This window comes from Talpa occidentalis, unplaced genomic scaffold (genome assembly GCF_014898055.3).
Source record: "Talpa occidentalis isolate TD23 unplaced genomic scaffold, MPIMG_talOcc4v2.1 talOcc4.14, whole genome shotgun sequence".
In the NCBI taxonomy this organism is placed as follows: domain Eukaryota; kingdom Metazoa; phylum Chordata; class Mammalia; order Eulipotyphla; family Talpidae; genus Talpa; species Talpa occidentalis.
The window spans coordinates 1,211,524-1,224,340 of NW_023601433.1; the positions used below are offsets into that span (position 1 = coordinate 1,211,524).

Sequence of the window (12,817 nt, forward strand, 5' to 3'; positions counted from 1 at the left end):
AGGAAGGGCCATTTCACCAGCTTGCCCGAGGCTTGTGGACAGGGGCCGCAGGCCTCGCGGGCCCAGGGGAGTGTAGCGGGACCGGGCCAGGCCTCCCAGGAGGTGGGGGGGCCCTGCCCCCCAGGGCACGTACCTTCGCCTTCTTCTCTGGAAACGAACCTGGACAGCACTGAGGGAGAGAGAGGGGGCTGAGCGCCGCTCTGCTGAGGCCCATCCACACAGGCCAGCCCCCGGGGCGGAGGGGCGCTCACCCTCAGGGCCGAGGTGGAAGTCCGTGGAGGCCTCGCCGTGCTGGTTGCGGATGGTGCAGCGGTACAGGCCACAGTCCACCTCGGACGCCTGCACGATGGCCAGGGCGGCCGGCCCCTCGTCCCCTGCACTGTCGGAGGAGACCCTTCCCGTGAGGCGCCTGGCCCTGCAGCCGGGCAGCGGCGGGGCCTGGGCCAAGGACGGGGCCTCTGGCTCATGTCCCCTGTGCCATGGAGCCGCCGGCCCACGAGGCCCACAGGGAGGGTTAAGTGAGCGGTGGGTCCAGAGCACCAGGACAGAGCAGGCAGGACCACGGCGGGCGGGGCCTGGGCTTACCTCCTGCCCACCTCGCCCACTGGGTGTTGGTCTTTGGCCCAGGTCAGGACAGAGTCACTGAGGATGTTGAAAAACTGGCACCAGAGCTTCAGGCTGCCAGAGGCATCAGGAAACTGCTCCACCCGGATCTTCCGGATCACCTGCGGGGCTGAGAGTGCGGACCGCTGAGGAGGGGCGTGCAGAGACCCGGGCAGGGCCTGTCCAGGGCGGGCCCTGACCCCCACAGCACCGGTCTCGGCCGGGAGCCTGGAAGCCGGGGGACCAGGTCTGCATTTGCCGCATTCCAGGCCCTGCTTCTGCCTGCAGAGGGGCTGGGGTGAGGCAGGGGTGGCTGGCCCAGGGCAGCCCCGTGGCAAGAGCAGCTCGGTCACTGGCCCAAGGGGCAGGGCAGGACATGCAGCAGCGCCACCCCTCCCCACCCCGGCCCCCGGCGCCCAGGCCAGGGAGGCTCGCACAACCTTCATGAAGGGGCTGTGACAGACCCAGGGTGTATGCCGGGGTGGGGGGGGTGCAGCCCTGCCCCCACTGCGTACCTTTCAGCAGGTCCTGGGCTTTCTTGGGCTTGGTCTCCTCTGGGGCCAGCTCTGCATCCGGGTCTGCAGCTGGGGGGCTGGCGCCCGGGTCTGCAGCTGGCTCCTCCTCGGCCCTCGGCACCTGCAGCGTGTCCGCCTTCCGGCCTTGGGTCGGGGAGCGCTTCTCCCGCCCCGGAGGCCCCGGGGACCCAGGCGCCAGGCCCTTCCTGGACCCCCGGGGGGAGACGGTGGGGCTCTCCCTTTCTTCAGGCTTGGCTGTCTCCCCATCTCCTGTGGCTCTGACCTGAGGGAGAAATCTCTTCCTCCGGGCCCCCAGAGCTAGCTCCTGGGGTGTGGCTGCGGGGAGGCCAGTCAGCGCCTCCTCACGGGGGGGCTCTTGGGCTCCGCTGGCTGCTGGGAGGGGTCCCGGCCCCCCCGCCACCCCGGGCGGCCCCCCACTGCTGCTCTCTGGGGAGGTGCCCAGGGACCCGGGCCCCTTGGAGAAGACCACGGCCCCCTCCCCACCGGGCCCCTCCACAGCCAGGCCGGGGCTCCCCTCCCCCACCACGATGGCGGGGACGGCGAGGGTGCGGGGCCCGGGGCCGCGGGCAGCACCCAGCGCCTGGCGGCCGGCCTGCACCTCCTGGTCCAGGAGGCCGGTGAGGCGGCGGGAGGTGCAGGGGCTGAGCAGCAGGGTCTGCGCGCTCTGCACCAAGTGGTTGTTCTCCACCCGCTCCAGGATGCGCCTCGAGGTGCGGGGACTCAGCCCGGCCACCTCCATCGCAGGGGCCAGGGCCCCGGGCGCAGCTCCCGCCGGGCACTCTGGGTCTGGGCCCCCTCCGCCGGCCTCGGTGCTGGACAGCTTCAGCAGCAGGAGCAAGTAGTTCTTCAGGGAATCTATGAGGCCGGGGTCGCAGCTCAGGGGGCGCGGGGGGCGGCCGTCTGGTCCCGGGGCCCGGGCCCCCTGGCTCCCGGCCACCACAGTCTCTGTGGGGCAACTCTGAAGGGGGCCCCCCGGGCCCAGGTGCAGTGAGGGGGCAGAACTCAGCAAGGCCTGGTCCCCAGAGGGCAGAGAAGCCGGGGTGCTGGACAGTCCCTCCTGGGAGCGACTGGCCCGGCCAGCTCCAGGAAAAGGGGGCAGAGCGGGCACCCCTGGCTGCAGACCGGCTGGGGGAGAGCCGCCCCGGGCCTCAGACAGTGCCTCGGCCCGCTGTGCCTCCTCCCGGGGCAGCTGCGACAGGCCGTCTTCTGGCCTGTCCTTGGCCTGGGCTGGCCTCACGGGCTCTCGACCAGGCTGCTCCACGCCCGCCTCGGGGGGCCGCTGCCCCGGGAGCACGAGGCTCCCAGCCAGGGGACCCAGCGCGTGGGTCCCCTCAGGAACCTCAGGGTTCCCGGAGGCAGCCACAGCCACCTCGGCACATCTGAGCGTGAATCCCGGTTTTTCTGGGTCAGACGACCCTTCTGGGGTCCGTTCACGACAGTCAGCCATCCAAGGGGTCTTGGGGTCCTCTGCAGGTGGGAGCTCAGGGGCTCTGGGCTGCAGGCTGGGTCTGCACCCCGACTCCTCCTCCAGCTGACTGTTTACGGCTGTGGGTATGCCGTCCTCGGCCTGTGTCCTCCTGTCCTCCCTCGTCCTCTCCTCAGCCTGTGTCCCCGCCATTTCCCACATCAGCGCACCCTCCGGGGACCTCCTGTCCGGCTCTGGCTGCTCATTCTCTCGTGTCACAATGTCCACTTGCTTCTTCCTGTCTGCCGGGGTCCTCTGGACTGTCCGTGCTCTGTCACCCTGTGTCCTCCCATCCGCCTGCTTCTTCCCATCCATCCCTGTGGTCCCCTGGCCTCTGGGCCCCTGGTCGTCAGGTGTTGGCCCATCCACCTCAGACTCTGTCTCCATGGAATCGGGGCCGCAGCTGCCGGTAGGTGAGGCAGAGGCCGCAGGCACCTGGGACTCCTGGACCTATGAACACAGAACAGAAACAAGAGTCTAGCGGCGTGAGCCAAGGGCCCCGTGCGACTGCAGCCAACTGGCCCGGCCTCGTCCAGAACTCTCGATGGGAATCCCACCGCCTGCTTTCCCAGGCCAAGCCCCTCAGCCCCCCACCCAGCCACCCTAAGCCCTTGAAAACATCCTGCCTTTCCTGAAAGACCCTGCCCAGGTGTCATGTAACCTCTGACCCTGCATCTAGGGAGTGCGTCTGCTCCACAGGCTTCTGGACAATCCCCCGGCTAAGCATGCGGCTGGACCATGGGTGGGGCAGGAGCATGCGTGAGGGCATGGGACAGGGGCCCACGCGGGCATCACTGCCAGGGCAGAGTGAATGGGGTCCCCTGCCTGGCCACTGTGGGGGACAGCACGGTGCGTCCAGAAGGGAGAGCAGCTGCACATGACACCCACAGGCCAGCAAGCCCTGTGAGGCTGCTCTTTGAGCCACTGTTTCCCCAGTGCTGTGCTGCCCCAATTGGGGCTCCTGCCTCACAACTAACAATGTGCCATGTTAGCGCTGTCCCCACTGCAGAGATAAACCCGCCATGTGATTCATCCGGTGTCAGATAGAAATTAAGTGCAGGGTTTGGAAGCAGGTGTGTTTGGTTTCAAATCCCACACTCTTTGCTCTCCTATCACTTAGGTACAATTAAAGGGCCAGTTTGGGGGCCTCCCTGGTGGCACAAGGGGTTAAGCCCAGCACTGTGAAGCTGGCCACAGCCTCTGCAGCATGAGTTTGATCCCCGGCCAGCCAGGGAGCTACCCACATGGCAAAGCAGACCTCTCCTGTCTCGCCCGCTGCTCCCCTCAGCAGTGGATTTCAGTCAATCTGCTGTTCTGTTCCCCACTCTCTCTGGTGAGTCCTCTCACCCTCCCGCACCTCTGGCCTGCACCCCAGCTTGTGTGCATAAATAAATAAAATAAATCTTTAAAAAATAAATATTCAATCAGCATTTAAATTTCCCTCACTATTTCCTGTTTTAAATAGTTGGCGTCCTAAGTCAGGAAACAGATAAAGTCCACATTCATCCCGTCTGGCCAATGTGTCCAGCCAGGTCACCTTGGTCCACAAGCGTCTCCGTCCTTCGTCACCCTTGCAGTCTTCTTGGCGACCATCCGGTCACCTTGTAGAAGTCTCCATCTGCGTGTTACGGTTTCATGTGCCCCGCGCCACTCGTATTTCCCATAAACTTATAGTTGAGTTTGCCGTCATGAGCTATTTCGGATCTGTTTCCGTAACAGGAGTGTGGGCTCATATTGCATCACAAAATAGTAAAAATAACGCAGCCTTCAGTGGGTCACTGAAGATTTTGGTCACCGCGCCAGGAGCGAACGACCCATTCAACATCTCAGTTTGCTCTCTTTGCTCTTCCTCAGTCGGCATAAACTCTGACCCCACGCTCCCGCCTGCGGGCCAGCAGAAAAGTCAACCTCACCTCAGCAGAGTAAAGAATTTGTAGTCAAAATAAAGTTTCTTGGAAAGGGAAGAAATAGTTTGGCGACTATCACGTTCCCCTCCGACTTTGACGGCCGGGAAGACACTGACAATCAAAGTGCTTTGACGCCAGGAAGCCAAGAACCTTCTGTTAGCGCCTGACTTCCCAGTGCGAGGGGCTCTTAATGCCAGCATAAGATGGGCACACTTACGCAGAAAATGCTGACTCTGCACGGGCGCCTGCTGAAAACAGAGCTTTAGCGAAAGCTGTTTCCAGCCCCTGCCACCCAGGCTGCTCAGCCCCGGGTCCCCGGGAACCCACTGTCTCAGAGTCTCAGTGCCCATCTCTGTCCCCACTGCCGGCTCCCTGAGCCCAGCTGCCAACAGCTGCATCACGCCTGTCGCCAAGAATCCTAAGCGGTGCCCACGACGCCGGCCCCGCCTCTGCTGACCAGCCGGCTGCAGCCAGCAGCCTTTCCAAAACACCTCTGCCTGCGACACGCCCCTGCTTAGAAACCTTTCAGTGGCTTATCAGCACTCAGGGGATAAGGCTAAAAGCCCTCGCTGACAGAACAAAACGTCTACACACATTCTCCCCCGGTCAAGGTATGGGGAAACAGCCCTGGCGCCGCCTCGGCAGATAGCACCTTGGACTCAGCTGCTGGAGCTAAAAATACTTCATCTCTGTGACCCAATGATTCCACTCCCAGGAATTCATCCTACAAACAAACTTTCACAAGCAAATGGACTTACATGCAGGGACATTCATGGCAGCGTAGTTCGCAAGGGCAAGAGGCTGCAATCACCCCAGCTCCACCTATGCCGCGCGGCCCCCCGGCTCCCAAGGAATAAAGGAGACGCCGCCCATGAAAGCAAAACACAAGATAAAAAATGGAGCGTGCAAGCTTCGTGGGGAAAGCACAAAACACGTGATCCGCCTGTGCGTGAGCGGAGAGCGGCCCCGGGAGGCCTGCGGAGCTGCCCGAGGGCCACGCGGGGACGGGAGGGGAGGGGAGGGGAGGCCCCGCTTGCTCAAGCGCAGGCCTGCTGGCGAGCAGCCCCCGAGCAGCCCCCTGCTCGCCCTTCCTAGGGGATGCGTTTCCCCGTCAATCCGAATGATGTTTTTGCTCAGTGTAGACCTAGAGACTCTCTCTCTCTCTCTCTCGACGGTTGGGCCTTCGTTGCGCTTTCACGCCACGGTTTCTGACAAGAAATCCGCGGTTGTGTGAGCGTCACTACACGTAACCCGCCTGGTTTCGCTCACTACTTTGGAGACTTTTGTCTTTCGTTTTCTTCAGCAACTTGATTGTGATGGTTCTCGATGCGGAACTGGGCGGGAAGGGATTTATTTGGAGTTTGCTGAGTTGGTGTCTTTTGCCAAATTGGAGACACGTCTGATGCCTGCAGCAGCGATATTTTCTGCGGCACCATCCCCCACCCCCGCCGCCCCCTACCCCGTCTCAGGAGGCCGGCGCTGGGGGCCCCTCTCTGCTATTCAGAGTGAGTAATTCCTGGCGGCCTGGCCTCAGGCCATGGACTCTCCCCGGTGCCTTTAGGGTCATCACGCCGGCCAGCAGGGCTATTTCAGTTACTGCATTTCTCAGTTCTAAAGTTAATGTCCGGTTCTTTGTATCTTGTATTTCTTTGCCAAGACTTTCTACCTTTCACTTATTTCCAGACGTACCCCCTACTCATCACGTCGCTGCAGGAGCTGCTTCCGGGTCAGGCAGGTGCAACACCCGTGTCACCTCGACGCCGGCGCTCCTCAGCCGTCCCCCAGTGAGTCCGGATTTTCCCTGATGTTCCACATTCCAAGTCATTTCTTTTGAATCCTGGACATCATGACTCTCAGGAGACTCCAGTCCGTAAGTAACCCCACGAGGGGTTGGTGCTCCTGGCTTTGCCCCCGTGGTCGTGGTCGGGGTGCGCGATCCTCAGCCCCCCGCGGCAGTCACCTGGATGGCGAGTCCGTTTTCAAAGGTGTCTTTTCCCCAGGCCTGTCCTGTGTGTGCCACCCGTGGTCAGCTGGCACTTGGATGGGCAGATCTCAGACGCAGGTTTGGGTCACCAGGTCAGAGTGAGCTCTCCGTCCATTCGGAGCCTCTTAAAGTCTGGGGTGGGCTGTGCAGGACCAGGCGGCTGAACAGCTCGGAGGACCCTTGCCTCCAGCCTCCTCCCTCTCCAGAGCCCCTGACTTCCTGCTCCCCGGGGCTCTTTCTCAGACTTCGGGCCACATGCCCCTCTCTGCCAAGACCGTCAGAGGCGAGGACCGTGTGCTAGGGCAAGGTGGAGACTTTTTTTTTAAAGATTTATTTTTATTTTTATACAAGAGCTGGGGTACAGGCCAGAGGCGTGGGACAGTGAGAGGATCCACCAGAGAGACAAGGCGGGGAACAGAACAGGGAGACAGACCGAAATACACTGCTGAGGGGAGCAGCTGGCGCGACAGGAAAGGTCTGGTGCACCCTGTGGGATTCTCCCTGGCCTGCCGGAAATCGAACCGGCTGCAGACAGCTTCGCAGCGCTGCGCTCAACCAGCTGCGCCACCAGGCGAGGCCCCCAAGGTGGAGACTTCTTTCCGAGGAGAGCAAAAGGGTAACAGAAGTCCCTCGTTGGGGCCACAGGTCCTCGAGGGCTCAGACTCCTGCGGCCTCCACCCCTCACTCGAGAGAGCTGTTTCCTGGCCCTCACGCCTGGACTCGGGGGCCTCCCGAGCCCCCTCCCCGACTGATGGTCACGCCGCTCTTCCTGTGTTCAGTCCAGACCGGGGCCACTGCAGGCGGCTGTTGATGGTGGCCACTGCCAGTTCAGAGGCCTCTGGATCCTGCACAGCTGTCTGCTGCTCTCCGCTTATGGAAGCCACCCCGTGCCTGTTGCTATGTTTCCAGCGGCCTTTGATGGCGGGTGCAGGATGGCGCTGCTTAGTCATAGTGACTGACCACGTCCGCTCCTGCGTTTTCAGCTCCCGATTCCCAGTTGGTTCACTTTCAAGTCTTAGCATTTTTTATAGCTTCCAGTTCTCTGCTGGAATTTTTAATCCTGTCTTGTTACCTTTTTGAATCTATAGTTTTTGTTACAGACTTCCTTTCATATTGAAAAAAATGCTATTTCTACTTTCCTTACTATGGTACGTCCAGTAATAAATCTTACCCACACTGCCAACCAGTCTGGCCTCTCCCCAGGTCCTACCCTAACACCCCGCCCCCCTGCCTGGAAGTGCACTTTGGTAAAAGTTAGTATATAAAGAATCACCTAGGGCCTCCCTAGCGGCCTAGGGGCTGAGTCTCAGCACTATCACCACTGCGGCCTAGTTCGACCCCCAGCCAGGGAGCTACCCACATGGCGCAGCAGACCTCTCCTGTCTCCCCGCTGCGCCCCTCAGCAGTGGGTTTCGGTAGATCTGCCTGTTCTGCTCCCCGCTCTGTCTCTGGTGAGTCCTCTCACCTCCCGCTCTGTACCTCTGGCCTGCACCCCAGTTCTTTTACACAAACACACAAAAGAACCCTAAATTAGTAGACAAGGGTTGAACATCCCACGAATGACCTTGGGGAACTGCCTACTTAGTAATAAAAATGGAGGCGACGAATGCTACACCACACACACAGATGAATTTAAAATCATCAAACGAAAGAATTCAAACACAGAAATTATTTAAACCATACAGATTAATCCTAAACCTTAGAACAGGAAGGGAAATAAAGATACTACAGCCGAAATGGCGAAAACACGCATATTATGGCACTTTTTACAACCAGAAGATGAAGTTATTTTTTTTTAAAGATTTATTTTATTTATACAAGAACCGGGGTACAGGCCAGAGGCGCGGGAGGATGAGAGGATTCACCAGAGACAGAGCGGGGAGCAGAACAGACAGAATGACTGAAATACCCTGCTGGGGGGAGCAGCGGGGAGACAGGAGAGGTCTGCTGCGCCGTGTGAGATTCTCCCCGGCCGGCGGGGATCAAACCGGCACTGCAGAGGCTGCGAACGGCTCCACAGCGCTGCACTCAATTGCCTGCACCACCAGGGAGGCCCCCAGAAGATGAGGTTTTCAGAGAATTTTCAGAAGCCGTGGGGAAAGCTCAGGCAGGGCCGAGAGGTGCAGGAAGCGGAAGGCAGAGCCGAGTCCCGGCGACTCAGGTGAGCGCTGAGACCCGCACACCCGTGTGAGCGCGGGGCGAGCCCGCGCAGGCGCCTCGGGACGTGGCTTTGAGGCGGGTTTGTTCTCTCCCCTTTGAATGTCCAGGTTCCCCACGTGCCCCCCACCACACTGCTTCTTTCAGAACCAGAAAAACACGTGGGTTTTTAAAGAACTTTTGGTAGAATGAAAATATGAAGAACCAATTAAACAGCTGTTACTAAAAAGCAACAGTTGCAAAATAAGCACAGGAGTTAGGGGGCTGCCTCTTTCCCAGGAAGCATTTCACAAGTTTAAGTACAAAAAAAGAAACCTGCAGAGGCAGGAACCAGGTGGACCCCGGGACCGGGAGGGTGATCCCCCGAGGCCCAGAGCCGGATCCTCTCCCCTTGGCGGCCAGCCTGGGCTTGCGGACGCGCTCCCCGGGCCCAGGAGGCCGTCCCCGCACGAGGCCCCGCGGCCGGCCAGTGTCCTGCCAGCCGAGCCAGGGTCTCACCACCCCAGCAGCCCAAAGTCCAAGGCCAAGCAGGAGGGGCTGGTCACCCACAGACTCGAGAGCCTGGCTGGAGGAGCACCCCACGCCAGAGCCCCTGCACTGCTGCCCCCTAGATTAGTTCCAACACCCACTGAAAAAACCACGTCCGCACCCCCATACACTACCCCACAGGGTTCCCCACAGAGCCCCTCCTCTGCTCCTCCGCGCTGCCGTAGGCCCCGCAGTCACCCGTCCCTCCTGGCCCCTCCCTGCCCTGCATGTCCCCGCGTGTCCCGAGGGGCCGGCCGTCCCATCCACGCCGTGCCGCCCCCCTGCCCTTTCTCCGGCGTCCGGGGACCCAGGCCCCTGCTCTCTCCAGCCCAGGAAACAGTGTCATCCCCCGCGAGCCCCGGCCGTGCCGCCCGGGCGGCCCCATCTGGCCACAGGAAACACAGGACCCCAGGGCAGTGGGAATTTGGATCCGCAGCCACTTCCTACCCCAGCACACCCCAGGGTCTCACCCTCGCCTCCCGAAACACGCCGACGTCCTCGCTGGGGCCCACGGCGGTCACTCTGCCCCCCGGCACAGGAAGTGCTCCTCCACGCGGTCCTCCTAGCTGCTCGACACCGTCACCCACGCGCCCCTCTCGAAGCGGGGTACCCATGGCCCCGTGCCCTCTGTTGGCCCTGGTACCCAGCGCCTCCTGCCCCAGCGAGGCAGCTGCCTCTTCACATCAGGGGGACCCCTGGCCCCTGCCGCTGGTGACTTGGTCCCTGGCAGGCCCCGCCTGTGCTCAGCACCCCAGCTCCGCCCTGGCCCGTGGTTGCACCTCCTGCCCCAGCCCCCAGGGTTGGGGGGGCTGCAGGAGGGGTGCGCCTGACTCCAAAATTTTAGATGAAATCCAGATTGACCCAGACTTCCGCCCGCAGACACTTGCTATCTGTGAAACCTTCTAACCGAGACCCGCCGCCACCACAGCTCTCCCCGATCCACAGCCCTCACGCCCCGCTGCTGCAGGGAAGTCACGGAAAACTCTCCTCTGGCCCCCCAGCGGGACAGCAGGCTGCCGCCCATACCTGGTATGTGGAGCCGGGGGAGCAGGCCTGGTCCCTGCTCCAGGCCACCACCACCTTCCCTCGCACCCACCCTCCCAGCCTCCTCTAAGTAGCCTGCTGCTCACTGGCTGCGAGAATCCCCACGAGGGCAGCTCCCCGGCGGCCTCCAGGACCCCAGGACCCACACGTACCTCTCTTGGGGTCCTGCGGCCTGCTGGCCCCTGCTGGGGGCTGTCTGGAGGGCCGTGTCTCCGTCGGGTGGGGGCGGTGGGCACGACGGCAGAGGCCTGAGGGGGGGCCCTCCCGAAGCTCTGGGCCCCAGGCTCTGGAGCATGACTTGGAGGCGCACTGGGCTGGCTGGTGGTGCCCGGCTCCCCTTTGGGCTTGGGGGGAGCAAATCTCTTCCTGTTGAAAGGCCGAATCGGTGGGGGGGGTGCGGCAGGTGTGGGCTGTCCAGGGGCAGCAGGCCCCCCGCCATGTCCGGCCTCACTGGGTACCTTCCCCGAGGGCCCCTCCTGATCCTGAGGCCTGGCTCCTCGGGTGCTTTCCACATACAAGTCCTTCAGGGAGAAATACATGTCCTGGCCAGGGCCAGGGGCTAGAGCAGGGGCTTGAGTAGGGCCAGGGGCTGGGACTGGAGCTGGGACTGGGGCTGGGGCAGGGACTTGGGTAGGGGCAGGGACAGGGGCAGGGGCAGGAGCAGGGACTCGGGCAGGGACAGGGGTGGGGGCAGAGACTGGGGCAGGGACTCGGGAAGTAGGGACAGGGGCAGGGACTCGGGCAGGGACAGGGGCTGGGGCTACGGCAGGGGTAGGGGCTAGGGCAAGGGCCTGGGCAGGGGCAGGCCCTGGGGCAGGGGCAGGAGCAGGGAGGTGGGCAGGGGCGGGGGCCCGAGCAGGGACAGGGCCATTCTGGGCCTGGTCTTGAGCGCCCACAGCAGGGCCTGGCTTCCTGGCCCTCTCTGCTTCAGCGGCCCCGGGAACCTGTGCGGCCCTGCCTCTGGGCTGCGTCTGAAGTTGCCCCATGTCCCGGGGCCCCTGAGGCCCGGCGGAGTCAGGCTTGTCTGAACCAGGGACACAGTTTTCAGAAGGGCGGCTTCGCGCTGTCTGCTCCGCCTCTGCCTTCCGCAGACCTCGCTCAGGCTGCTCAACCTTCTTTTTCTTCTTGGCCCCGGACTCCTTCTGGGGGGCTCCCTGAGGACCCCGCTCCATGGTCTCACAGAGGTACGTCAATAGGCCCCCGTCCGCAGCCTCCCCATTCTCAGGGGTGGCCTCCCCGTTGGTGGTCACCCCTCCGGAGGCAAAGCTGTTGACCAGGCCCAGTCCTGGAAGCTGGCCAGGCTCTGTCTCTCCCTCCTGCCGGGCCGCGGGGGGTCCTGCATCGGGCTCCCTGGGGCCGGGGGGCCCTGGCGCCGCCGCCCCGCTCAGCCGCCGCTTGCGCTGCAGGCGGTCAGGACTCAGCTTGCGCAGCGAGTCGGCCTCGCCCACGGCCTCCCGGCCCTGCGTCCAGCCCTGCTCCAGCTCGCGTAACTTGGCCGTGGCCTTCGTCTTCAGCTTGGCAAACCAGCGCTGGTGGATCTTGTACTCGGTCATGGTCCCCACCTCCAGCACCCCCGAGCAGGACACGATGCCCTTGATGTTGCGGGCAGAGGCCTGGTAGATGGCGGCGTCTTCTTCTTGACACCTAGAGGCAGGGGCGTGAGAGCGCTCCCCTCGGCCCACAGCCCAAGCCTCGGGACAGGACATGCCTCCCCGCCCCAACCCTGCCGCTTTCCGGCTGACGATGTCACCACCTGAGCATCCCCCCATGACAGCAGAGGAAACTGAGGCTGGGGCAGCCACCAAGGTCGGGCTGTCCCAGGAGGGATTAGACTTGGCCCAGGAGCGCTCTCGGCAGAAGCAGGTGACCGCACGGCCCCTGCTGAAATAAGGATGACACGGGAGCTGTTTCTGGCAGCTGACCTCATGGAAAATGCTTCTCTGGGTCAGGCCCTCTCTGGTCACCATCAGCTGTCTGGCTGTCAAGAGTGCTCCCTCCGCCGCCCCTCGTGCCCCAGACACGGGCAGCTGCGGTTCACCAGGTGGTCAGCTCAGCGGCACAGCCCCCGAGCTCCAGGCCGGGCTGCGTGTCTGGCTGTGCTGCCCTGGGGTGGGCTGGCCGGCAGGCGGCCCCTCACCTGTAGAGCTGCAGGCTATGGCGGTTGCCCTGGTGGGTGATCTGGTACTTCGGCAGGCCGCAGTACCGGTCCAGCTCCTTGTCATCCTTGTACCAGGTCACCTCTGGCTCCGGGTACCCTAGGAAGGAAGAGGGACCGGGCTGTGGGGAGGCCATTTCCACACCAGTGGGGGGTGAGACCAGATGCCAGGGCCTCCCCAGGCCACTGGGGACACTGGACGGCTCCGTGACGGAGTCGGGGCTGGGCAGACACGCCAAAGGGCCCAGCCTCCTTCTAGAAGTCAGCCCCGTCTGGCCAAAACTCCCTTTCCAGCAGCTGGAAGGTAAAGATGGAAGAGACACTTCCTAGCCTCCTGGCGAGAAGCGAGGAGCTCCTAGCAAGCCTCGGATGGGAGTGAAATGCTGCTTTTTTTCAGTGGCCGGTTCTCTGTCCTCACTCTGGTGACAGCTGTGTCCT

General features: G+C 62.8%; 1 protein-coding gene across 1 annotated transcript in view; it reads right to left on the reverse strand.

Moving 5' to 3' along the window:
- ALPK3 (alpha kinase 3) overlaps positions 1 to 12,817 on the reverse strand; it is a 32,199-nt gene that overhangs the window by 5,916 nt on the left and 13,466 nt on the right. The window contains exons 4-9 of the mRNA XM_054694711.1: positions 12,362 to 12,479; positions 10,377 to 11,868; positions 1,119 to 3,054; positions 586 to 733; positions 252 to 379; positions 134 to 169 (exon numbers count right to left, since the gene is read on the reverse strand). Of these exons, the coding sequence (XP_054550686.1) occupies positions 134 to 169; positions 252 to 379; positions 586 to 733; positions 1,119 to 3,054; positions 10,377 to 11,868; positions 12,362 to 12,479 (3,858 nt within the window). The remainder of the gene's footprint in view (positions 1 to 133; positions 170 to 251; positions 380 to 585; positions 734 to 1,118; positions 3,055 to 10,376; positions 11,869 to 12,361; positions 12,480 to 12,817) is intronic.